Source organism: Euleptes europaea, chromosome 11, assembly GCF_029931775.1.
Source record: "Euleptes europaea isolate rEulEur1 chromosome 11, rEulEur1.hap1, whole genome shotgun sequence".
NCBI lineage: Eukaryota > Metazoa > Chordata > Lepidosauria > Squamata > Sphaerodactylidae > Euleptes > Euleptes europaea.
Genome location: NC_079322.1, coordinates 8,314,024 through 8,340,917, shown reverse-complemented (window position 1 = coordinate 8,340,917; position 26,894 = coordinate 8,314,024). Strand labels below are relative to the sequence as shown.

At 46.4% G+C, this 26,894-nt stretch overlaps 1 protein-coding gene across 1 annotated transcript in view; it reads left to right on the top strand.

The window, feature by feature from the left end:
* The window catches only part of SLC9A3 (solute carrier family 9 member A3), a 78,231-nt gene extending 52,226 nt beyond the window's left edge, over positions 1–26,005 (top strand). The window contains exons 7-17 of the mRNA XM_056857859.1: positions 27–247; positions 2,058–2,260; positions 5,168–5,257; positions 8,904–8,974; positions 11,978–12,107; positions 17,190–17,305; positions 17,521–17,650; positions 19,617–19,790; positions 21,246–21,303; positions 24,398–24,505; positions 25,758–26,005. Of these exons, the coding sequence (XP_056713837.1) occupies positions 27–247; positions 2,058–2,260; positions 5,168–5,257; positions 8,904–8,974; positions 11,978–12,107; positions 17,190–17,305; positions 17,521–17,650; positions 19,617–19,790; positions 21,246–21,303; positions 24,398–24,505; positions 25,758–26,005 (1,549 nt within the window). The remainder of the gene's footprint in view (positions 1–26; positions 248–2,057; positions 2,261–5,167; positions 5,258–8,903; positions 8,975–11,977; positions 12,108–17,189; positions 17,306–17,520; positions 17,651–19,616; positions 19,791–21,245; positions 21,304–24,397; positions 24,506–25,757) is intronic.
* Positions 26,006–26,894: the final 889 nt, after the last annotated feature.

Below are 26,894 nucleotides of genomic sequence, written 5' to 3'. Positions count from 1 at the left end.
GTTTCTTGTATTTCCCCCCCTTCCAGTATAACTTTCTGTGGTATCTGCTGTCAGAAATATGTCAAGGCGAATATTTGTGAGCAGTCCACCACAACTGTGAGATATACCATGAAGATGCTGGCTAGTGGCGCAGAGACAATTATTTTCATGTTCCTGGGAATTTCAGCTGTGGATCCTCGAATCTGGACTTGGAACACGGCTTTCATACTCTTGACGTTGGTCTTCATCTCTGTCTACAGGGCCATTGGTAAGAAAATGTGTTCTATTGTTCCTGATGAGGTTGCTAATTAATTGTGACTTTGGGAATCACGTCCTCACTTACTGGGTAGTGAAAAAAGCTAGAATCTCTAGTATGTTTTATCAGGCCTTGTTTTTCCTCTTACCTTTGTAATGTAGAAGTGTTGGTTTTTATATGCTGACTTTCTCCACCATATAAGGAAGGATCAAACCGGCTTACAATCCCCTTCTCTTCCCCTCCCCATAACAAGACACCCTGTGAGGTAGGTGGGGCTGAGAGAGTGTGACTAGCCCGAAGTCACCCAGCTAGCTTCATGTGTAGGAGTGGGGAAACCAACCGCATTCATCAGATTAGTGTCCACCGCTCATGTGGAGGAGTGAAGAATCAAACCTGGTTCTCCAGATTAGAGTCCACTGCTCCAAACCACCGCTATTAACCACTATACCATGCTGGCTGTCAGTCCAGGGTCCCTACACAGAGGCAGGCAGTCACAAACCACCTCTGAAGTCTCTTGCCTTGAAAGCCCTATGAGGTCACAATAAGTCAGCTGTGACCTGACGGCCCTTTCCACCACCACTAATTCCTGATAGCTAGTCAGAAGTAAAATCTTTGTGGTCCTCATGAAAACACCTAATTAAGACTAGATTAAGGCAGGGGCCTGAGCCCTACATTTTGACTCATGCTGTGTAATCTTCCTTGAATCCCAGTGAGTAAGGCGGACTATAAATAACGTAAATAAATGGTTCAAGAGCCAAATGCAGCACAGAACCAAATACAACTCTTTTTAAAAAGAAAATGTTCTATTTAAATTAAACCTGTTAGAAGGTTAAGTGGAATAGTAGAATAAACATCATTGTGAAGGGAATAACAGGCAAAGATTTTTATGGGACTGAAAGCTTTCTTAAAGATGCTTTACTGAAAGAGAAATGATAGAGGTGAACAGCTGCCAGTAATCCACACACAAACCATGCGCCAGTTCATGCTGGTGCGTTAAAACAGTTGTGCAGGACGTTCCTGCGTGTAATACAAGACCTCCTGTATGCCACTTCCTGATAAAGGACTCGCAACAGCCACTGTTTGGGCTGCAAAAACTAGGGGTTATTAATCAACATGTCAGTTGTCAGTAATGTTAATTTGCATTGTTTTTAGTTATGCAGATGAAGGTACTGGCTCCTTATACTGGCTCGTCATCATTCTCTTGCACTGAATGTTCATGTTTTTTAGCTCTTTAGTGATGGAAGTTTTCTGGCGCCCGCATTATGGTTTACTATCGAGACAAATGTGCTAATATTTATTTCAGAGCACCTGTTTTACTTTTGTGGCATCCATCTTTTAATGCCAGAGCACAGTTAACTCCAGCAAGGTTAAGAATAAAAAGCAATTTCACTCTTTTCTTTTTCAGTGCTGGCTTAGGCAGTATAGTGAGTCTCTGGTGTGGTTGCCATGACCAGGGCAGGAGGTCAGGCTGCCCACCTAGTAACAATGCTGCCGCTATGTCCTAATCCAGCCCTGGAGTTTTGTGTGTGCCGCTGATTAGGAGGCACACTACATTGTTTATTCAGCCCCACCTGGACTTAGCAGATAAGTCTAAAGTGGCCAAAGATGTGCCTGCTTCAAAGCATGACCAGGACGGGCTCATGGCAGCTCACCTTTCCATTCAGTCAGTGTGATAAGCAGAGTTGCTGTTTCTAGGAAAGAAGTCACTCCGTTTCAACAGTGATTTTGCTTTATGATGTTCTTCTGGGTCGTACATAACTTAATTCCTAAAGGAATGCGGTTACACGGGCTCTTGTTACACTGCGACATTTGTTTTTCACAGGTGTCGTTCTACAAACCTGGATCCTGAACTATTTCCGCATGGTCCCACTGGGAATCATCGACCAAGTGGTGATGTCATATGGCGGCCTCCGTGGAGCCGTGGCTTTTGCTTTAGTGGTGCTTTTGGATGAAAAAAAAGTGAAAGATAAAAACCTGTTTGTCAGCACAACCATCATTGTTGTGTTTTTTACAGTTATATTTCAGGTAATTTAGTCACTCTGCCTTTTTCCTTTCTCATGCTTAGGAAAGCAAAGGCCATACTTCCTTGAACCCACAAGGCAGTTTCGGGCTCGGGCACACCCATGCCCTGCCTGCCTTTCTCTTCTCAGGGAGAAAGCACCATTTCTTCCTGCTGGCATGGCATCATGTTTAAAGTGTTGGCCTGGGATTGGTGAGACTCAGGTTCAAACGTCCACTCCACCATGACGTTTGTTAGCTGTGGGCCAGCCACTCTCTCCCAGCCTACCTCACAGGGTTGCTGTGAGGGTATAATGAGGATGAGAGAGATCTCTATGTGGCTCCAGGCTCCTTGGAAGAAAAGCAAGGTAAAACTGTACTAAATGGGTAGCTGAGTCCTATGGTCATCTCTACCTGGGATCTACTTAAACCCACTGCTAATCCTCTGAATGGTCAGACATTACTTTGTGCACTGGGAGTGGGAGCTCAGGGCATTTGCTGCACAGGAGACTGAGACTCTTTTTGAACTGTAGTAGGTTCAGGAAGTAAAGTCTGACCAGGTCCCCAATCGGAATCGGATCCTAAACTCAGGCTATGTCAATTAGCCAAAAGTGTAATTTTCTTTATAATTTTATGATTGTATAACTCTGTTATGCTGTAGTAGAAAAGAGCAAAAGTCCAGTAGCACCTTAAAGACTAATAAAAATATTTTCTGGCAGGGTATGAGCTTTTGTGAGCCACAGCTCACTTTTTCAGATCTGAAGTGAGCTGTGGCTCACGAAAGCTCATACCCTGCCAGAAAATATTTTTGTTAGTCTTTAAGGTGCTACTGGACTCTTGCTCTTTTCTACTACTGCAGACAGACTAACACGGCTACCCACTGTAAGACAAAATGCAGTCTTCTCTGCACGTAAAACGAAAATCCTCCACAGCAAACCTCAGTTCATTAATGGATTACAAGTTAATATTTAATGAGAAAGCCATAAAAACCAAAGCAAGTCCTCTCTTGCACTTGCAAAAGCAAATATTATTTTCCATTCAAAAATCTTTACACCGCTAATAAATGGGAAGGGGAGGATAGGTTTATATCACCTCTTTCCTGCTTAATAGCTGGACATTGGTTTCCCTGGATAGTCTGAGAGAAAAGTCCTGATTTTCCTATAGGAATCTTTATAAATGCAGTGACAGTCAGAAGGCCGCACCCGGAGTATTGTGTGCAGTTCTGGAGGCCTCAATTCAAAAAAGATGTGGACAGAATTGAGCGGGTGCAGAGGAGAGTGACAAGGATGATCAGGGGCCTAGAGACCAAGCCCTATGAGGATAGGCTAAGGGAGTTGGGAATGTTTAGTCTGAAGAAGAGGAGGTTGAGGGGGGACATGATTGCTCTCTTGTAATATTTGAAGGGCTGTCACTTAGAGGAGGGCAGGGAGCTGTTCCTGTTGGCATCAGAGGATAGGACTCACAATAATGGGTTTAAATTGTGGGCGGAAAGGTACGGATATTAAGGGCTGGATATTAAGAAAAAAAATTTAACAGTAAGAGTTGTTCAACAGTGGAATCAGCTACCCTGGGAAGTGGTGAGCTCCCCCCTCATTGGCAGTCTTTAAGCAGAGGCTGGACAAGCACTTGTCAGGGATGCTCTAGGCTGATCCTGCATTGGGCAGGGGGTTGGACTAGATGGCCCGAATGGCCCCTTCCAACTCTATGATTCTAAGTCCTGGAGTTACTGAGAATTCAAAAACGTCGGCTGGACCTTTAACACCATAGCTTCTGCTGAACAGTTATGAAATTTGAAAATAACATTTTGTATCTTTGCACCTTGTTAAGCTGCCTCACGCAGGTCTAGAGAGGCAGCACACGAGTTTTCTAAATAACTAATGAATTAAACGGTTCTGGTGCCAGAACATCTGGTCTTCGTTTCTGGACATGAGGTCTAGCAGATACCGGACTTGATAATGGAGTGTTGTGTAAAATTCACCTGTGGGTGATTCAGAAGACATTTGGGCGGGATGCTTTGTGTCAAGTTCTGTGGTTATAAAGGGTCGTGTTTTTTTTTCTTTGACCCAAGCAGTTTGGTACCTTGCGGTTTCAGCTGCAGTTCTCTGCAAGTTATGGCTGAAGGGCAGAAACTGCGCAAGAAGGTGTGTGATGTAATTACTCCCCAGGCTGATACTGTCAGCTTAAGCAGCCCTGGCTTGGAGAAGAACCCACCTGTTTTCCAGTTTTCGTGCATTTCACGGGTAGTGTGGGACGTGGCCTGGCAGTAGCAATTGGCACAGGTTGAGGGGGGAAACTACCACACAGTGCCAGCACAATTGTGGAGTTCGTGGGGGGTTGGGAAGTTGAACAGGAGATGGTTGTGCAGTAGGAACAAGTGCAGCTAGCTCGGTTGGATTGAACAAGTTGCAAGAGTCCCTGAGATTTCTGCACACTGGATTGAGCCATCTGCCCTCCCATCTGCCCTGACCTGGATGGTCCAGGCTAGCCCAGTTTGGTCAGATCTTGGAAGCTAACCAGGGTCGGGCCTGGTTAGTACTTGGATGGCAGACCACCGAGGAAGTCCAGGGCTGCTACACAGAGACATGCAATGGCAAAATACTCCTGTTTTTCTCTTGCCTTGAACATCCTACGGCTGTGACTTGCCAACACTTTCCACCAGCGCCATCTTCTAACCAGTCTCTCCTGCTGTATTTATTGAATACAGCCCCACCTCCGTGGCCCATTTCGCAAGAAGAGGAGGTGTAAAATTGATGTATTTTTTGTCGTCGGCGTTTGGAAGGCATGCACACGACATGCACACACACACCCCGATGGGCATGGATGTGGACAGCCACATTTGGCCTTGCTATACATCAGTGATCACAATAAGCGGGCAGCCTCCTTTCTTATTCTCTTTCAGTTAAACTCAGAATAATAAATTTGTTTCCCCCACAGGGTTTGACAATCAAGCCTTTGGTGCAGTGGCTGAAGGTGAAGAGGAGCGAGCACAGAGAGCCCAAACTGAATGAGAAACTCCATGGCAGGGTGAGCTGGGTTAGGCAGGGGAAAGGAAGGGGGGGTTCGTGCGGGGAAAGGTAACATGGCAAGTGGTTAGGGTTGCCAACTCTGGGTTGGGATATTCCTGGAGATACAGGGGTGGATCCTGGGGAGGGCAGGGTTTGGGGAGGGGAGAGAGCTCAACGAGGTCTGATGCCGTAGAGCCTGCCCTCCAAAGCTGCCACTTTCTTCAGGGGAACTGATCTCTATACTCTGCAGATAAGCTGTAACTCCAGGAGACCTCCAGGCACTACCTGGAGGCTGGGAACCCTACAAGCAGTCTGTGTCTGGAGTCTTGTATACTTTTTCCTCCAGCGAGGTTGAGCATCTACCACCTACTCCTTTCTAGTAATGCTGTACTAATGCTGCCTTCTAGAAACACTCCCAACCCCTCCCGAGTCAGGCCTAAAGGGGCTGTGGATCCCCTGTGCTTCTGGGCCTTGCAGCATGGTGTTCGTGGGGAGGCATTAGGGGCTACCGAGCATGGGGAAGTTGATCCGAGTCTTAAGCATCCTTACCGGATAGTTAGCAAGATCGACAAATATGGCTTGTTTCTTTTTGACACTGTTTTACTTTGAATGTGTCACCTCACCCTTCTTCCTGCCCTGGGACAGCAGCGACGTCTTCCAACAGGGCTCGTGGCTTACAGCCCAATCCTAATGGGGGGGCTGAAAAGGGATGGGAGCCGGGACAAAGGGACAAAGCCACTTTGTCAGATAGGGCTTCCGTCCTCAAACAAGATGGTTCCCCCGCAAACAAAATGGAGTTCTCCGTACACTCCTTCCCCCCCCCCCCCGTTTTGCACACGAGCTCCGGCCAGAGATTTACAATTGTATTGGGACCCGCCCGTGTAAATCTTCGATCTGATATCGGGTCCCGCGCACAAAGCCGAGAGTTCGGCCATCTCTCCACTGATTGTTCATGATTGTTTCCGTTTCAGTTTTACTTAAGTCAACCCAAAGCCACCAATGGTAAGGGCACGGCCTCGTAATGTGTTTCTGCACCGACTGAACCTTCCTTTTCTGAGGGTCAGAGGAAGAGAGTTTTGAATCTGCCCAACATAAACACTTTCATTCTGATGGCAGAAATCAGAAGCACATTCAGGAGTCAGTGCCAGCAATGCTTCATCTCCAGAGGAAACTAGCTAGGTGTACACTCTGAACCTGACATATTGAGTCTTGAGAGGGAGGGGCTGTGGCTTAGTTGAAGAGCCTCTGCTTTGTATGCAGAAGGTCCCAGATTCAATCCCTGGCATCTCCAGTTAAAGGACCAGGCAGCAGGTGATATGAAAAACCTCTGTCTGAGACTCTAGAAATCCACTGCCAGTCTGAGTAGACAGTACTGTTCTTGATGGACAGAAGGTCCCATTCAGTGTGAGGCAGCTTTATATGTGTTCATATGTGCTCTCTAGCGATTCAGATACCAGAACTGTAGATTACAGGGGTTAAACTTCTTACCTTCTATATGCAAAGTGTGTGTTACCTTCACTGAGATGTGGCTCTCTTTTAATCCTTGGTGGTGCCCGAGTTCTTGTAAATCAAGAAGAAGAAGAAGAGTTGTTTTTTATACCCCAATTCTCTCTGCCTTTAAGGAGTCTGAAAGCGGGTTACAATCTCCTTCCTTTCCTCTCCCCACAAAAGATATCTTGTGAGGTAGGTGGGGCTGAGAGAGTTTGGAGAGAATTGTGACTGGCCCAAGGTCACCCAGCAGGCTGCATGTGGAGGAGTGGTGAATTGAACCAGGTTCTCCAGATTAGAGCCAGCCGCTTTTAACCACTACACCACACTGGCTGTCTCCTCTAAGACTTTCTCTCTAATTGCAACAGGTGTGAGATCTATAATGCACTGTAGTAACTCCACAACCTTCACTGTTTCATCCTGCTGGAGTCTTGTTTGAATGGGCAAAGCCGCCTTGTCCTAGACCAGATCGCTGGTCCAACTTGCTCAGTTCAGTCTACCTTGACCGGCAGCTGGGAGCACTGAGAGGAACCAGGTGTTAAATTTTGGCTCTTATGCACACAAAGCACAGAGTTATGGTTTCTATCCCAAGACAACGCTGATGGAGGTCCCAATATTTATCTGGAGCTGCTTTATGCAGGATCAGACCATTGGGCCAGCGTGGTGTAGTGGTTAGAGTATCGGACTAGAATCTGGGAGACCCAAGTTCGAATCCCCACTCTGCCACGGGAGCTTGCTGGGTGACCTTGGGGCAGTGACATACTCTCAGCCTCACCTACCTCATAGGGTTGTTGTAAGGATTCAGTGAAGGAGAGGAGAATGTTGTAAGCTGCTTTGGGTCCTCGTTGAAGTAAGTAAATAAATAAATATAGTCTCCATTGTACTGGGGGATGACTCTTCCAGGTCCCAAGCAGAGGGTTTTTCTGTGCCATCTGTAGCTCTTTAAACTAGAGATCCTTGGGAGTCGAATCTAGGACTTTCTGCAAGCAAGAGCAGATCCTTTGCCAATGAACTCTAGATTGAAATGGAAATGTCAGAAGCTTCTCACCAGATGTGAAGTTGTGCTAACGTATTGACAGCTACAATATCATCCCCCCAAGAAAAAAATACTCATTAGCCTGCTGCATTCTCCTCATTTTCATGAAAATAGTGAAAAGATGGTACAAATGTATTCTCACAGACAATCTGCCAAGAAGTTCTCCTGTTCAGGTCCCTTGGTAATGAGCAAGATTAACACAATAACGTGTTGGTGAATTGTGCCTATTTGTTTCTAGGGGGCAACACTACACAATATGAATTTGGGTGAGTCAGGTCTGAGGAACCTCCTCCCCCCAGCTGTTGTCCCAAACTTAAAAAAAAAAAACCCTGTCCTTGCAGCTGCTGTGTGATTGTAGGGAAAATGAGTCTGGTCCAGGGAAACTGGACCTGACTTGTCAAAATACATAACGTTTAGACTGGCCCTGAGAAAGGTATTTGATGCAGGGAAAGGTCAAGCCAAGCAGGAATAGCCGAGCAGCCTTTGCTGTTAATGAAGAGGGGATTTGGTTAGACTGCTCTGCTGTGATAGTAAAGCATTCTGGGTTTTGAAGCAAACATGTAAGATGATACATGAACACATGAAGCTGCCTTATCCTGAATTAGACCACTGGTCCATCCAGATCAGTATTGTGTACTTAGACTGGCAGCAGCTCTCCAGGGTCTCAGGTGAAGGTCTTTCACATCACCTACTGCCTGGTCCATTTAATTTCCGAGGTCAGGGATTGAACCTGGGACCTTCTGCATGCCAAGCAGATCCTCTACCACTGAGCCACGTCCCCTCCCAGCCACTGAAAGTCTCAGAGGCATTTGATGGCCTCTGCCTGCTCTCCCCACCATATCCCCACTCAGAGTGGTATACCACCAAAGCTTGATGGGGCAGATATCACAGGGGAAGCTCTGGTTGTGTTGCAGTCCTGTGGGGCACCGTCTTGACACACTCCTGGCTCTCTGCACTTGGAGGGAGCAAAGTCCCAGGTTCCAGGATTCAGTTCCCCCGTTGAAACCAAAAGGGACTCATCATGCTGATTGCTGAGGTGTGTACACTGCCACGACTCAGCTCCTGTCTGCATTTACACCGTTCTAGGGCAGTTCCTCCAATTACCCAGCCGAAGCTGATGTTATGTTCTTTGTTTTCGTAGGCCTTTGACCACATTCTTTCAGCTATTGAAGATATATCTGGCCAAATAGGACATCATTACCTGAGAGACAAGTAAGTGGGGTTGGGAGTTATCTTAATGGAGCAGAAGAATCAGAAGTGAATGGAAAAGGGTGACTAGTAGAACAATAAGGCTGACCATGGTCATCAGAAGGCTCCAAATTGGCCACCAGTCAGAGACAACCTTGATATCAAGTCCTGGGTGACATTCGTGCCACTCTTTTGAAGTCTTTGCATTAACTGTGCCCGCTAGAAACAATCCAGAATTTTGCATATCTAATTCCCTTCTGATTAGCACTGAACACTGCATTTTCACTCATCTTGGAAAGTCAAACGTGAGGGTAATTAGTAGTAGAAGAAGAAGAGTTGGTTTTTATATGCCAACTTTCTCTACCACTTAAGGAAGAATCAAACCGGCTTACAATCACTTTCCCTTCCCCTCCCCACAACAGGACACCCTTGTGAGGTATGTGGGGCTGAGAGAGGTCTAAGAGAGCTGTGACTGGCCCAAGGTCACCCAGCCGGCTTCATGTGTAGGAGTGGGGAAACAAATCCAGTTCACCAGATTAGCCTCTGGTGCTCTTGTGGAGGAGTGGGGAATCAAAACTGGTTCTCCAGATCATAGTCCACCTCTCCAAATCACCGCTCTTAACCACTACACCACACTGACTCTCTTAATTAAAAGCTAAACCACCATTATCTTCCAGTAAGTTGTAAAAGAATCTGAAGGGCTCTCATGGTAGAATATTCCCTCTGAAAATGTCTTTTGTAGCTTTCAAGTATCACAGTTGACCACAGGCTAAGCCTAACAGGAGGAGGAACCTGCCTTCGCAGTTCAGCGGAGAGCTGAGCCAAGCTGGGTCCCCAATGTTGCCATTTCTCTGGCTGGGCTTTGCCATTAGTCAGAAGGCTCAGAGGGTGTCTCTATGCATCTGTCCTGCACAAGAAGGGTATATCCATCGATTCCCATTGTCAGCCCCACTCCCTCTTCAGGGCCAATGCAAGGGAGAGCATTGTGTGCATTCTGAAGGATCCTGAAAGCTCACTCATACCGCAATACAAAGATGAGCAATGGATGAGTCTATCCAGGGAGCTGGAATTCTCCGAAGGCCAATTTACCTTGTATAAAGTCCTTGTGTTTCCCACATGGCTGCACCATTGCTGTAGGGTTGCCAAGGGTCTGGTGGTTTTGTGGAATTACAACCGATCCCCAGATGTCTGAGATCAGGTCCCTGGAGAAAATGGTTCCTTTGGAAGGTGGACTGTGTGGCTTTATATCCTGCTGAGGTCCCTATCCTACCCAAACTCTACCCCACACACACACATTGAATCTTCAGAGATTTACCAACTCGGAGTTGGTAACCATAACCATGGGTCCTGTTGATCAGATGTGCACCTGGAGTTCGATGCTCAGATCTTTATTTCTAGGTTGTGCAGGTCTGATTCATATTGGGGCCATGACACATGGGGAGAGGGAGGTTTTCCCCCTATGATATTTTCCTGACCCAGGGAAGTGCTGTTGACTACACACAAGATTCCCCAATGGGGAAAAAGGGCAGCTGTCCATGGTTGTTTCAGATTGGGGAAACAGTGTGGGGAGAAAGACCCAAGCACTCAATCCCTGCACGTTGCAGTGCCAGTCCAAATCAGGCACCTGTGCTCCCTGATAATTAAATTCCGAACTGCCAGACCACATCTGTCAACCAGCCACATGGGGTAGATGAGGACCTTGTCATGTGACTGGGCCCTGAGGTAAGAAATGGTCAGACAGAACCTTGCTCCAAACGCTGGATCACAGAGTAGAGACTTCTGCCCTGTAATAGTTATTGTGCCATTTCCCCCTCTGAATGAGATTTTCTGTCTGATCTATTCATTTACTTCTCTTCCTATTGTAAAATTGGACACAAGATTCTCTGTTGGCATAATCCAGGGATGAATTTAATATATTCCATTATGGAAAATTTCCCGTTTCTTCTCAATTATCCATTGTGAGTTGTACCACAGGACAAGAGGAATCCCTTAGGGGGGGAGTGTAATTCTGAAAGGCATTCTGAATATACTCTCAGCTGCCTCCACCTGCCAACAGTGCACGTTCGGCCCCCCATGGGACAAATAGCACCTCCCATGCCATGGTCCTGATCTGGATCAGGGCCCTGTGTGCTTGGAAAATTAGTTCCCAGCCCGATAATGTGTGACTAGCTACCACAAAGTCTGGTTGAGAGAATCCCAACACAACTGTTAAGAATTGTAACCTGTAGTAAGACAGCATTCTTGATTATGAGCTTGTCCATCATTTATTTTTTTGTATTAATTAAAAAAAAGTTCACCTCATCTAATTTTCCAGGTAGATCTGACAAATTTTATTTGTCCCTCTGTTCTTTGGCCTGTTTAATAAGACAGTGTTTGGTTAAATCTTTTTAATAACTATGCATGTAGTTGATTCAGCAAAACAGCAATACAAGGGGCAGACAGAATTTTTAAAAATTCCCACTGATACCTGGTTTGATAGGGATTGCAGGGCCTTAAAAACTCACATCCGTGACATCTATCGCCAGTATCAGAATTCCAGAAATGCCCCATTACCGATAGAATATTTCAACCTGAAGAACGTATTTCATCAACTTATCAGAGATAAGAGAACGGAATACTTCTATAAACTATACAGATACTACAAACTATACAAACTACAAACTTTACAGATATCATGGAAGTTAGATTAATGAGGGTATGCATTTTTACTGTATGTATATATTTTCTTTTATGTGTTGTTGACTCTGTTGACTACATTTTTGTCGGCTGATATGGGATCATTATAATAAAATTGATCAACAGATGTTAAAATTATGTTCATTGGAGTGGTGTGCCAGCCTTGGTTACCTAAATAATGCTCCACATGTCCATTTATCTTTAAGCCTCTGGGCATGGAGCAGGGGTCACCAGGGGGTATGTGGGGGTTGCATTGTGCAGGGGTTGGGCTAGATGACCTTGAAGGTCCCTTCCAACTCTATGTTTCTACGTTTCCTAACTGCTATACATTTTGTTTTTTCAAATCATCAGATGGACCAACATCGACAGGAAATACCTCAGCAGAATACTGATGAGACAGTCCGCTCAGAAAACAAGAGATCAGATTCTCAAAGTTTTCCGCGAGCTCAACTTGAAAGATGCCATTAGCTATGTGGCTGAGGTAATGCTAAAAATAATTCAGAATGAAACCTAATACTGTTTTGTTTAGATTTGTGGGGTGCTAAACTAGTAATATGTTAGTTAAGTTAGTAACAGGGCATGGTCTACCTACAGTTATTTTAATTACCATATTTTTTGCTATATAACACACACTTTTTTCCTCCTCAAAAGTGAGGGGAAATGTCAGTGCGTCTTATAGAGCGAATGCAGCAGGGCGCGGAGCCGGGCCACCCCGGGAGCCGTCTGGGACGCCGCCAGCCAGCTGGGGGCGGGAGGCCCCTCCCAGCCGCCCAGCGCAGCGCAGAGCAAATTAAAGACCCACCGCCCCCCTTCCTGGAAGTCCTGGGAAGGGGGGCGGTGGGTCTTTAATTTGCTCTGTGGCTGCCTGCCCAGGCAGCACAGAGGAGTTTAAACACCCATCGCCCTCCTTCCCGGGAGTCCAGGGAAGGGGGGCGGTGGGTCTTTAATTTGCTCTGCGACTGCCTGCCTAGGCAGCGCAGAGGAGTTTAAACACCCACCGCCCTCCTTCCCGGGTGTCCCAGGAAGGGGGGCGGTGGGTCTTTAATTTGCTCTGCGGCTGCCTGCCTAGGCAGCACAGAGCAGTTTAAACACCCACCGCCCTCCTTCCCGGGAGTCCCGGGAAGGGGGGCGGTGGGGACAGAGAAGGAAAAAGAGGAAAAATATATTTTTTCTTCTTTTTCCTCCTCTAAAAACTAGGTGCGTCTTATGGTCAGGTGTGTCTTATACAGCGAAAAATACGGTATTTACAATGTTTATATCCTGCCTTTCTACCCTTTTAAAGCCCTTTTTATCCCATTGATTTCAATGAGAGAGTTCAGCATCTGCCTGTTTTTTGTTTTGGTTTTGCCATCGAGTCACAGCTGACTTATAGTAACCCTGTAGGATTTTCAAGGCAAGAGATGTTTGGAGGTGGTTTGCCATGGCTTACATCCCTGTCACACCCCTGGTATTCCTTGGAGGTCTCCCATCCAAATACTAGCCAGGGTCAAGGCTGAGAGTGTGTAACTGGCCCAAAGTCACCCAGCAAACTTCCATGGTACAAGTGGGGATTTGAACCTGGGTTTCCTGGATCCTAGTTCGACTCCTTAACCACTACACCACACTAGCTCACTGGTTGTTAATGGGACCTTGTCGAAAAGTCAAGTCTCTGGGAACATACAGATTGTTTTCCAGCTTAAAGTCTTGAACTCGGACCTGGTTCTCCCTGGCCAAACAAGGATTCAGTATTTCTGCCACCAACTGATTCTGTCACACGATTTTATAAGGAGGCAAAAAAACCCGAGTATAAATGGGGATATAATCGCATAGCATGGCTATGGCAATAGCATGGGTGGGTAGAAGGTTAAATATCTTAGATTCAACAAGATATTTTCTCTAAAAGAAAAATTAGAAATCTGCATGGCATTTTAAAAAGTGGACTGCAGAAGATATCTAAATACTTGCAAAAGGCATCAAAATGAAGTTGTGTATCAATGTCTAACCAGGATGACAGGCCAGGCAGGGTCCCTCAGGATCATTTGAGTTTCCATGTATTTATTCAAGGCACTTTTCAAAATGGAGTCAGATCATCCTTCTTCCAAATAAAGGAGAAACAGGAAGTTCAGCTGTGTTGGCTGGACACAGCTGAAGCACTCCTGAGGGCTCTCAGAGGGAAGAATCTGCCTCATGTTCTCACACCAGCTAACCAACAAAAGATCCACGTTTGCCAGAGGTGATTCGAATCAGGCACCCATGAAGGATGGGAGCCCTAGTTTTTGATGTGATGCTTCCAGAGGGCCCTGTTGGTCTGCAGCAGAACAGCTAGACTTGAGTCCAGGAGCACCTTAGAGGCCAATTTTTCGGAGTATCAGCTTTCAAGAGTAAAATTTCCCTTCCTCAGATACCTCATGAAGGGAGCTTTGAAAGTTTATATCCCGAAAATCTTGTTGATCTCTAAGGTGTTACTGGACTCAATCTAGAAGAAGAGGAAGAGGAGGAAGAAGAAGAGTTGGTTTTTATATCCTGATTTTCTCTGCCTTTAAGGAGTCTCAAATCGGCTGACAATCACCCTCCCTTCCTCTCCCCACAACAGACACCTTGTGAGGCAGGTGGGGCTGAGAGGGTTCGGAGAGAACTCTGACTGGCCCAAGGTGACACAGCAGGCTTCATGTGGAGGAGGGAGGAAGCCAACCCAGTTCACCAGAATAGAGTCTGCCACACTTAACCACTCCACCACACTGGCTCTCATTTTAGCTGCTCATTTTTGATAAAGACGAGCAGTGGGTTGCTTCTCATCGAGGGATGGGCTAGCAGGAAAGCAAAGGACCTTCACGATCATGCAGTTAGCACGTTACAGGCAAGGGTCAGCAGCTTCAGCTAGAAAGGTTTATCTTCACACATTCCTCCGCAGGCAGGTAGTTTGAAGTCAGAAAGGCAGGAGGCTTGGCGTCGGTAGTCACGAGGGAGATTAGCTCTTCAAGATATGGCTATTCAAAGGCGGGAGCTTGCAACAGACTTAAATATGTTTAACTGGGGCTGTGGCTCAGTGGAAGAGCGTCTGCTTTGCATATAGAAGGTCACGTGTTCGATCCCTGGTCCCTCCATTAAAAGACACAGACAGTAGGTGATGTGAAAGACCTCTGCCTGAGACCCTGGAGAGCTGCTGCCAGTCTGAGTAGACAATACAGACCTTGATGGACTGATGGTTTGATTTAGTATAAGGCAGTGGTCGGCAAACCGCGGCTCAGAAGCCGCATGCGGCTCTTTGGCCCCTTGGGTGCGGCTCTGCTTAGTCTCCCCCGGGGCCCGGGCGGCCGCGGTTCCTGCCGGCGCTTCTCCTGTTGCTGCGACGGCCGGCAGGCGGCCGCCCCTCCCTCCTCCTCCTCTGAGACGCCTCTGCGCAGGCACTGCCTCTCCCGCCCGGGGCTCCGCTCCCCCGCTCGTGTGTGGTCACAGCCCACCCCCGGGCCATCAAGCCCAACCCTGGTCCCAGTGCCAACCCACAGGGGAGGGGGGAAGAGCCCTCGGACCCCCACTCTCCTGGAGAGAAGCCTGGAGAGGCGGCAAGCGGCAGCCGGCTAGAGCCGCCTCCCAGCGCCCGGGGGGGCGGGCTCGAGGTCCCCTCAACTGCTGACCGGCTCGGACGTCAGCTGGCGAGCGGGAGAACCGGTCCAGGCAGACCACGCCCGGCCGACGGGGCGCTGCAGTGGCCGTGACGGCCCACAGCCCCCAGGCTGGCCCGCCAGCCGGGTCCCCGGGGAGAGGCCGAACAGCCCGCCCATCAGCTGGCAGGTGGAGGGGGGAGCGCGATGGCGGAGGGAGGCACCGGGGAGGCAGAGGGGTCGGCGCGGCTCCAGTCCCAGCTCCCACCGGGAAACGGTTGGCGGGACGGTGGGGGGAACAGGCGCGGAGAGGAGACTCCTGAAGGAAAAACCCACCCCACACAAGACGGGCTGAGGGCGGGTGAAAGGGCCAGGGGAGGGCAACGACGAGGCCCCTGCCCTCTGAGACAACTCTCCTGGCAAGGAGAGGAAGAGGTGCGGGGGAAGGGATCTTTATAGCCTCCGATTGAGGGAAAAGGGGGCGGAGCCTAGGTGGCTCTCAAGGGAAATCTCAATCGTTGTGCTGTTGATGTTTGGCTCTGTTGACTGGTGAGTTTGCCGACCACTGGTATAAGGCAGCTTCATATGTGTTCATATGGATTGTGCCCATTAGCTTGCATGCCAGGTAATACCAAGGTTACGAAAGGCAGTAATATACTCTTTGCTGTCTGGTACAAGTGGAAATCAGGAAGGGTCAGACATGTCGTCAGCAGCTGTGAACAGCAAACTCCTGTAAGAGTTTAATTCTCCAATTTATTGGGATCAAAGATTGCTGTTTATAACACTGTGAGATTCTTTTAGGTCACGCGTCCTGTGTTGTTTTCTCCAGCCTTTGAATCCAGAATACCCCCCTTTGCTACTAAAGCATTCACTTCAGAATCAGTCCTGATATGTAAATCATCTCCGGGGACTGTACCTAGTTTGTGAAGAAGGCATTTGCAAGGAAGCCCGGTTAAGAAAGCACTTTTTGCCTTCTGGTGGGCTGAGAGTAGGGTTTGCCAGGTCCCCCCTTTCATCCAGCGGAAGGTTTTTGGGGTGGAGCTGGGGCAGGGATCACATCTGCATGGCCGCGTGTGCTGCAATTATGTCACTTTTGGTTTACACCTGGAAGCGCCGCATTGCAACGGGCCACTTTACCACTCAGACCCTCCAAAATGCTAGCATAGTCACATGTGCGGCCGCACAAACGTGTTCCTTGCTCCTGAGCCAGCCAATTCAAGCAACTTGGCATCCCTAGTAGAGGGGGAGGGGCTCTTGAATCTCTTCCACAGAAAGTTGCAGAAGTTCCATGCAGATGTGGGGTTTGTGCTCCTCAACTCAGCAAAAGGACAGTATTTCCATACAGTAAAGTGCACTTGGCTCTATAATCACTGGCTTCTTAAAAGCTCCTTACAATCGTTGCCGTGATAGGAACCAGGAAGTAACTTACATAAACAATTCTGTGTGTGTGTGTGTGAGGGGGTGAAATCCCTGCTATTTATAGAGATATGGATAACCCAGGATAGCCCAGTGTCATCAGATCTTGGGAGCTAAGCAAGGTCACCCCTGGTTAGTGCTAGGATGGAAGATCACCATGGAATACCAGGATTGCTAGGCTGAGGCAGGCAATGGCAAACCACCTGTGTTTGTCTCTGCCCTGACCTGGATGGCCTAGGCTAGCCCCATCTGGTCAGATCTCGGAAAATAAGTAGGGTCAGCCCTGGTTAGCACTTGGAAGTGAAACCACCAAGGAAGTCCAGGGTCACTATGCAGAGACAAGCTATGGCAAACCACCTCTGTTTGTCTCTTGCCTTGAAAACTCCACGGGGGTCCCCATAAGTCAGCTGCGACTTGATGGCACTTTCTACCACAAGGAAAAATGAAGACTGGAATTACTTTTTTCCCTTTGCCCTGAAGAATCGGTTTAAAACTCCTGCTCCCTTTTATGTAGAGTCATCTGGTTAAAAGCCTGCAGCTTCAATATATTGTTTTTCCTTGTCCAGGGAGAACGAAGAGGTTCGCTGGCGTTCATCCGCTCTCCAAGCATCGACAACACAGCCAATGTGGATTTCAGCATTATCAATCAAATGAATGGAGAGCCCTCTGTCTCCCAGTTACTGTGAGTGGATCAGAAGGTTTCCCCATATTTGATGAATACCGTTTGATAAGCTGGGTGCTCACAAAGAATCGTGGGGGGCACAAAAAGTCAGGATACCACCCTCTGTGTTTTAAGGTTCCCAGGATTGCCAGTTCTGTTGGATGAAAAGAGCAGAACAATTAGCTACCACCACCACCACCAAAAAAAGTTTCATCTCTTTGTTTCTTTTGCTTTAGGAGAGAGAGTGCCAGTTCTGTCTGTCTTGATATGCAGGCGCTAGAGCAGAGGAGGAAAAGCATCCGCGACACAGAGGATATGTTCACTCACCACACTCTGCAGCAGTATCTGTATAAACCCAGGCAGGAGGTAAGAGCGAGTCTGATCACAGAATCATAGAGTCAGAAGGGGCCACACAGGCCATCTAGTCCAACCCACTGCTCAATGCAGGATCAGCCTAGATCATCCCTGACAAGTGTTTGTCCAGCCTCTGCTTAAAGCAGCGGTTCCCAAACTGTGCTCCATGGAGCACTTGGTGCTCCGCAAAACATCTCCTAGTGCTCCGTGAAGAGATTGGAAAGAAAAATGCTACTGTCATTCGGTTTAGTATATAGGTGCTAGGTGAAAATTAGTGCTCCGTGATGAATTTCTCTCCTGAAAAGTGCTCCATGACTCAAAAAGTTTGGGAACTGCTGGCTTGAAGACTGCCAGTGAGGGGGAGCTCACCACCTCAGTTACTGTTACTGTAAAAAACATTTCCCTATTATCCAGTTGGTACCTTTCTGCCCTCAATTTAAACCCATTATTGCGAGTCCTAATCTCTTCTGCCAACAGGAACAGCTCCCTGCCTTCCTCTAAGTGACAGCCCTTCAAATACTTAAAGAGAGCAATCATGTCCCCCCTCAACCTCCTCTTCTCCAGGCTGAACATTTCCAACTCCCTCAGCCTTTCCTCATAGGGCTGGGTCTCCAGGGAATCTAACAATAGTGTTTTTGGATGTTCAGGGGGGGAAACCATTCAAACCAATCAGGATTCAGAAATTGATTCTCATCTAACATGAGTTGATGTTGCTCACAGTAATGGCACTGTTGACATTGGTTTGGAGCCAACAGTTTCCTTCCGCAAGTGGAAGCTATTCTCTGCTTGTGGAAGGCCACACTTGAGAACTGTTCTTTGGCAGAAGCTTTGAGTAATTTCTTATGCATGTGGAAGTGCCACAACTGTGATGGAACATACCTGTGTGTAAAGTGCTGTCAAGTTGCAGCTGATTTATGGCAACTCCTCATGGACTTTTCAAGGTAAAAGACTAACAGAGGTGGTTTTGCCATTGCCTGCCTCAGCATAGCAACTCTGGACTTCTTCTGTGATCTCCCATCAAAGTATTAACCAGGGCTGACCCTGCTTAGCTTCCAAGATCTGACAGGATCAGGTTAATCTGGGCCATCCAGGTCAGGACATATACCAATGACTCCTCTGTATTTTCCCCAAGTATTTCCCAGAACAGTATTTTCCTTATGTTCATGTTGTATCCAGCCCTGTGTTTTGAACACCACTATGGATGATCTACCCTGACCTGGATGACCCAGGCTAGCCAGATTTCAGGGTAGCCGGATCTCAGAAGCTAAGCAGGGTCAGCCCTGGTTAGTACTTGGAGGAGAGACCACTGAGAAAGTCCAGGGTTGCTATGCAGAGGCAGGCAATGGCAAACCAACTCTGTTTCTCTGTTGCTTTGAAAACTCTATGGGGTCACCATAAGTCAGCTGTTACTTGACAGTATTTTCCACCACCTCCACCATAGATGATCTAAAGTGTCCAAGTCTCATCTGAAGTAGGCAGGTGTGTATTCCCAATGTAAGACGTTGTGTGTCTGTCCCAAATACAAGGTCAGAACCCAGATCCTGGACCTGGAGACCCTCAAAGTGGAGGGAGAGGAAGCATGTCACTCACATTTCCTGTGTTAGCTGCTCTTTAAACAAGCCGTTCTGAAATGGAGGTTGAAATATGTCCCCAGTCATACTCCTTTGGGTTTACTTGGATTCATTTCAGAATATACACATTTTATAGACTGGGATTTTCCCTCCCTTTTTGGAGTCAGATTTGCAGGTCCCCCTGCTTCTTATGTTGTGAAGGGAAATTAACTACGGATGCTCCTGGCCTTTCTAAATAACCCTAACTCTTTCAGGCAGTGTCATTAGTATTCAGTTTTTAAAATTGTTGTTTGGAGCCCTGAGTGGGAAGGATTAACCAGCAATTAAAAAATGAGGTTGTAAGAAGCAAGCATTTGTGGCTGGATGTCTTTATCAGGGATTCCCCCCCCCCATCTTCTCGGCTGTAGCATAAACATCTGTACAGTCGCCATGCAATACCTCCCAATGAAGAAGACAAGCAGAACAAGGAGATTTTCCAGAGGACAATGAGGAAACGCCTGGAATCATTCAAGAGCACCAAAGTAGGCGTCAACCACACCAAGAAGAACAAGATTCACAAGAGAGACCGAACCCAGAAAAGAGTAAGAGCAAAGCTTTAGCAATTGCTTCATTAACATTGGCAAAGGGAGCGTGCGTCTATAGGGAACGGGCCCTATAGAAGGGTCCTTAGGTTTCCTGTGGCTCTGGTTTGATATTCGTTGGGGTAGCATTTGGAAGCTCAAACAAGTTGCCTCAGAGCAGGGAGAAAATCACTGGGTGATTCCCCTCCACACACCTAGTGCAATATTATTGCTTCCTTTCCCATTTATTTTAGAAATAAAATGTATTATGCCTCTCTTTTTCAGAGGAAAAGAGAGAAGGGTACTGAGGCTGGGAAAATGTGCTGGAAAAGGGCTGTGCTAGTTCTTTACCTTAAGATTTAATTCCTCTTTCATGGAGTTCCTGAAAAGGAGGCTAAAACCCTGAGCTCCTGGTCTAACCCTGAGACCAGGGGCTGCATTAATCTTGACTGGGCTGCAGACTGCATTGGGGCCCCTTTCGCATGCAACTCACAGGGCTGTCGTGAGGATAAAGTGGAGAAGGGATGCCCTAAGCGCTGTGCAGGATTTTAAATCTTTAAAAAATGTATATTCCACTTTCCTCCCCAGTTGGAATTTAAAGGCACTTGGAACATAATTCTCCCCACCTCCATTTTATCACAACAACCCTGTGAGGTGGACCAGATTGAGAATTCATGAGTAGCCTAAGGTCACCCAGTGAGCTTCCATGGTACAAGTGGCAATTTGATCCCAGGTCTCCAAAGATCCTAGTCCAACACTCTATACCAGGGGTATTGGCCCGTGGGCTAGATCTGGCCCCTTGAGAGCTCTTATCCGGCCCGCAAGCCAGCCGAAGCAGCCCCCCCCCCCCCGCTCTCGATCTGGGCTGGCACGGCATGGCACGGCCCAACCAAGTGACATTTATGTCATATCTCGCCCTCATAACAATTGAGTTAAACACCCCTGCTCTATAGACTACACCACGCTGGCTCTAGGCAGATACTGTGTGGCTGTGGCTGCAGTCTGTGCTCACTTATTTGGGAATAGGCCCCATTCATCTCTGTGGGACAAAACAGGCCTAGAATCATTTTTGAAGGGTTGCCACCTTTTGCCCTGAAGGCAGCGTTTATGGCTAAGAGTCACCACTGTGGAATATCTCTCTCCACACCCTATCTCAGTTCCTCAGTGACAGAATAGAGGGGACAACCTCTTGTGGTCCCAACAGCAGTGGCTCATATTGCCTGGGGGTGTGGGCAGGCCTATGGAAGGATATTTTCTGTCACAGAATAAGTGTAAGCGGATACCTTTTCCTGGGATGGATATTTCAGCAAGGAAATGCAATGTACATTTCACAACACTTTTTCTGCCCTGTGGTATGTGGAAGCTGACATTCAATGTCATTCCAGAATATGCGAGCCTGCTGAAAGATATCCCTTACGCTGCTTCTGTGTTCTGCGCACCAAAACAGATGTTTATGTGGCGTTTTATTTATTTCAGAAAAACAGTAATGTCATACCAAATGGAAATCTGTATACAGAAGCCATGAAGGAGAAAGGTAAAATGGCTTACATTTACAGATGCCTTGATACTATTGCCCATAATCAATGCTGCAATCATGTACACAATTACTAGGGGGTAAGCTCACTGGCCTCAACAGGACTTTCTTCAGTGTAAGCATGCTTAGGATCTTGCTACCTGACACGTAACATGAGATAAGAAATGAAGGAAATAATTTGATTAACCATTTGCTTGCATTGTGTACGATTCTGTAATCTGAACAGACGCTAAGAGATGTTCAGTCTAAGCAGAAGAACTTGGGGAAATATCTGCATTATCAAGGAGATATCCCCTGTGTAAAGATATTTCCCCAAGTTCTTCTGCCTAGACTGTCAGTCACTCTAGATTGAATGTATATATTACAGTGAATGTTCACAATCTTATGAGTTTTGACAGTCTCACATTTTTATGAGAGTCTACACCTTAGAGGTCTATTTCCCCCCTTTTCTGGGTACACACATGAATGCTGGCAAATCACAGGTGACTGCGAGCACAGTTTTAAGAACACTTTCCTGGGAGTAAGACCTATTGAATAAAACCCGATGTAGGGGTAAGTAGACCTGGTTAATAATGCCTTTAAGAGAGCTCTCCTAAGCAGCCCCGATGTTTACCAGTTAGTCTCTGAGTTTCCCAGTAGTTCTTTGGGGATATCCCCATTCTCACGTGAATGCTGGTGTTTACTGTAACATGCATGTTGCATTAGACAAGATTTTATTTTGTTTACTTTCTTTATAGTCCGCCTTTCTCACTGAGATTCAAGGCAGATTACACAGTGTAAGTCAATGCATTCAATAGGATGAAACATATAATAAGCAATGCTGTAGGACCAGGACTACAGAAATCTGAAACAAAGCATGAAGTATTAGACATGATATGTCAAACAATGCAGAAAATATTACATAAAACAATGCAGTGAGAGCAATATAATCCATCCAGAAAACATATAATACATACTATACTTGGTTGCATAGTCCACAGTTCCATTTTCTTTATAAAAGAACCTTTCTGAACCATTCCATTATTACATTTAATATTTAGTTTAATAGTTAAACTAGTGCCCAGGTGAGCATGGTTTGTGCTTATCTGCTGTTGGTTTCTTATATGGACAAGTTGTATAATTCCTGGCTACAGCACATCCGCCCACAGTGTAAGGAATTTTATCAATGCGACTACAGTGCAACTACAATGGCAACTGGGGCGGAGCCATGGCTCAGTGTTAGAGCATCAGCTTAGTGTGCCAAAGATCCCTGGTTCAATCCCTGACATCTCCAGTTAAAAACAATCAGTTAGTGGACGATGTGAAAGACCTCTGCCTGAGACCTTGTAGAGCTGTTGCCTGTCTGGGTAGAGAATATTGACTTCAATAGACCAAGGGTGAGATTCAGCATAAGGGAGCTCTGGGAGACAAATCCCAAAATCCACTTCTTTCTTCTACAATAAGTGGACTGGTCTAAGGAGACTATCACAATGTTTGCCTGGCAAGACAGCCACACTGTTATGTGAGTTTCAGTAAAAAAGGTGGACTATAAATAACACAAATAAAATAAATCTTATCATAGAATCATAGAGTTGGAAGGGACCACCAGTGTCATCTAGTCCAACCCCCTGCACAATGCAGGAAATTAACAACTACTTCCCACACACACACATCCAGTGACCCCTACTCCATGCCCAGAAGATGCCAAGATGCCCTCCCTCTCATCATCTGCTTAAGATCATAGAATCAGCATTGCTGACAGATGGCCATCTAATCTCTTCTTAAAAGCCTCCAGGGAAAGAGAGCTTACCACCTCCTGAGGAAGCCTGTTCCACTGAGGAACCACTCTAACTGTTAGAAAATTCTTCCTATACCTCATATATATATTCATATGTACTCATTCATACATATAGCGGCTTCCAGCACAAGGACTTTTGCAGGGTACAATGTGCTGACTTGGTGCTAATGTCTCCCTTTGCTCTCTAGGCTAGCCTTTTAATAGCTAATCACAGCTCTCCCCTCCACCCTTCCGTCCCTCTTTACCTTTCCAACAGCAAGGAAGAGATGGATAGAAGGGCCAAGCAGAATGGAGCTGCCAGTGATACAAAACAGTGTGCAAAACAGCTGTTTGTGCTCAACCTAATCCAACCCCCTCCATTGTCTAGGCGTCTGTAAAGAATGAGGGGCTTGCTTTGACCTCCCCCCGCCCATTATTTTCCTGCAAGTGCTGGGGGTATTTACCATTACCAAAGGCTTCCCCCTCCCCATCCACCCGTCCCTTTTCTGTCCTTGGTAGTCCACATGCCAACTGAGTAAACTATCTATATATCTAATAGCGATGTGTGACCCTCCCTTCTGCAGATACGTAAATCTGTAGATTGGGACCACACTGAAGCTATACAGATTTTTCTGCAAACGGGGTACTCTCCAGGTTTTCAGAAAATTCTGAAACGTTTTTAAAATATATATTGAGGGTTTAAATGCACAGACAATGCTCTTACCTTTTGAACTGGCGGGGGCTGCTGCCCCAAGTATCCTTTCTGACCCAGCCACCATGTCGGAAGACAATGGAAGCAGCTCCAGGCCGGCGACGGATGCCGGGAGCCACTCTGGGTTCGGCGGCAACAGCAACGGTGCTCACGAGCAGCTCTGAGTCCAGAACAACTCCTGGCGTCCTCCGCTGAGGCAGTTGGGAGCTTTAGGTTGGTGGTGGTGCCTGGAGCCATGAAGGGAGTGAGGGAGAGATGGGATGGCAAGTCTCGCAGGCCTCCCACTTGTAAATATCTAATACTAAGAAAACAATATTAAACCTACACATAAGCCCTCCTCCTTGGTAGACAGCAAGCACAAACAATACCGCAAGGAGCTGTGTTCGGTGGATTTACTTGGAGCAACCAAGCAGCCAGTTTTCCCAGGAGGGCTTCTCTCAAAGGGACATTACAAGATGCAAATTATTCTCTTACTTCACCAGCGGGTGCTTAGTCTGTTATAACCATGCTAGCAATTTTAAAGTTGATTTGGATCACTTGTCAAAGATTTACTGTACACTTCTTTGGAAGATACATCACTGTAATCACACAGTTTAGTGATGAATCTCAACTTTTCTTTCTTTCAGACACTGAGGTTTCTGAAGCTGAGGAGAATGATTATGACCATCCCCAGACAGGGCGGGCAATAGATTTCCTTGCTAATGTCACCAGGCAGAACTTCACAGATACAGGTGGTAAGGAAATGAATACGTGATTTTAGTTCTTCAATATTTATGAAAGCACTGTGTCAGTTCATAGTTCAAAAATAACTAGGTGAAGATTTATGACTTCCTAATGGCCACTGAAACAAAAAAAAATGCACCAATTTTAAATCTCATGCATTTTCCACATTTGAAATCAAATGCATATTCAGTCCGATGGCTTAAACCCTATGAAACAGAAGTACAGGCATTAACCTTAGTAGCTCCGGCAGCTGCAAAAATTTAGTTTTCCAGTTCTTCCAGGGGCCAAAATTTGGATTTCATGATGAAATGGAGAGGTTGTAGCATTGCATTGTGCAATCTCAAACAAAATTTGTTTTTCTGCATTCATTTTTGGCTCTGTCGCTAGAAGGGAGAAAGTGCTTTGTGCGACAAAAGAGAAAAAAAATAGAAATGGTCTGATTTTAGGTAGACAATACTAAAAGATGCCAATCAAAAATCTCAGTAGTAGCTTCATTGAAAGGGTCTGTATTGATATAAATAGGACATTTGTTCTTAACTCTTCAAACAAAAGTCGGCATGAGAAGTATTCTTACCAGTGCAGGAGGTATACTTTTCTGTCCCACAGTGTTTGAAAGGAGCTCTCATTTTTTTTGAGATAAATAGGGCTGTCAACCTCCAGGTAGTAGCTGGAGATCTCCCGGTATTGCAACTGATCTCCAGGTGATAGAGATCCATTCACCTGGAGAAAATGGCTACTTTGGAAGGTGGACTCTGTGGCAGTATACCTCACTGAAGTCCCTTCCCTCACAAACCCTGCCCTCCTTAGGCTCTACCCATAAAATCTCCAGGTATTTCCCAGCTTGGAGCTGGCAACCCTAGAGATAAACCACAGTTAGTGTAGCTATTAATTGTCTTGATTTGTCATTTCCTTGATTTGTCATTTGTAACCCATTATGAGGGTCCACAGCTTAGTGGGAAAACGTCTTTTCATGAAGAAGGTCTAGGTTTCATCTTCTGTTAAAAAGGGCTTGGATACAGTGGAGTAAACGAGGCCAGATGGAGATGCCATCTGACCTGCTCTATGGTTGCTTCATATTACAATTTCGACTCGGTCACCTGAACCTTCTCTACATCCAGATGAGCCAGATGTGCCAGTGGCCCGGCCTATTCTGCCTCGCTCATTTCTGGTCGGCAGCTGTTGCACACCAACAACATTGCTGGCTGCCAAGGAATGCTTCTGTTTGCTCAAGCACTGAATTTGTCGCTCGTGAACTTTTTATAGGAATTGATAATCCAGTATTTTCAGCCGATGTTGAACAAAGCGCCACCATGAGGTTTCCGCCTTGGCTGTCCTCCGAAGAGACGGTGGTGCCATCTCCAAGGGCTCAATCGCAGATTCCGTACTCTCCAAACAACTTCCAGCGGCTGGCCCCCATCCGGCTTAGCAATAGATCCGTAGATTCCTTTTTGCAAGTTGACAACCCTGAAGAACGGGCCCGGGCCTTCCTCCCAGATTCAACACACATGTAATATTTTCAGCATGCTGGTCATCTCTACTTTCCAGTCTCTTTGCAATCTCTAGCCAACTTGAGAACAGCTTTTCTTATTTTTTTTCCTCCTTCGACTTCTACACTTGAAAGCCAAATTTGTTCTTTATACCCTCAGAACAGGCCCTGGCTAGCCTTCGAGGTCCAGATCTTCTTAAGTTTTACCTGCTCCCTTTGATTTCACAAATTCCCTAGAAACTAACATCTAGACCCTTTAGATCCTGTTCCTGCTTGTAATCTCTTTAGTTGCTTCTGGCACTAACTTCAGCCTTTGTATTCCAAAACCAAGAGAAACACGTATCTGAATCTGTCTTTAAAAGGGTGTCCATCTCAGAGGAGATGATAATTATATTCAGTTGGTACTTCAGTATTTTCTTACTCGAGCCCTTTTCCTTTAGAAACTTCTGATAAGTGGATCAACCCCATGCAGCCAGAGAGCAGGATCGGGTGCTGTACGTTCTCAGCACCAGAGCAAAGAGACACCTTCCTCCAGGGAAGCTTCTACAGAGCACAGCTGAGCTTAAACCTCTTCTGTGCCCTTCACACAAGGATAGCGTCTCTTTTCTTGGGGAGTTGTACATTTTCTGGCTTCTGCTCTGTCTCTTTCTTCCTCCTAAGTAACCGTTTCTTTTTTCATTTATATTTCTTGGGATTGATATGTAAAAAGGCTGGGGGCTGATACACGTTGAGTAATGTGGTGGGTAATTGGGAAGGCTTGTTAAGGCTTTGAAAATGTCAGTCAGCACAGTGAGGTCAAAAGAGATTTCCAAAGCGGTGGTTTCTCCCCAAAGTATGGCTAATTGGTTTGCATTCGTCCCAACAAATAATAGTATATGTATGACTAATAATATGACAAATTCTTTTTAAAGTAC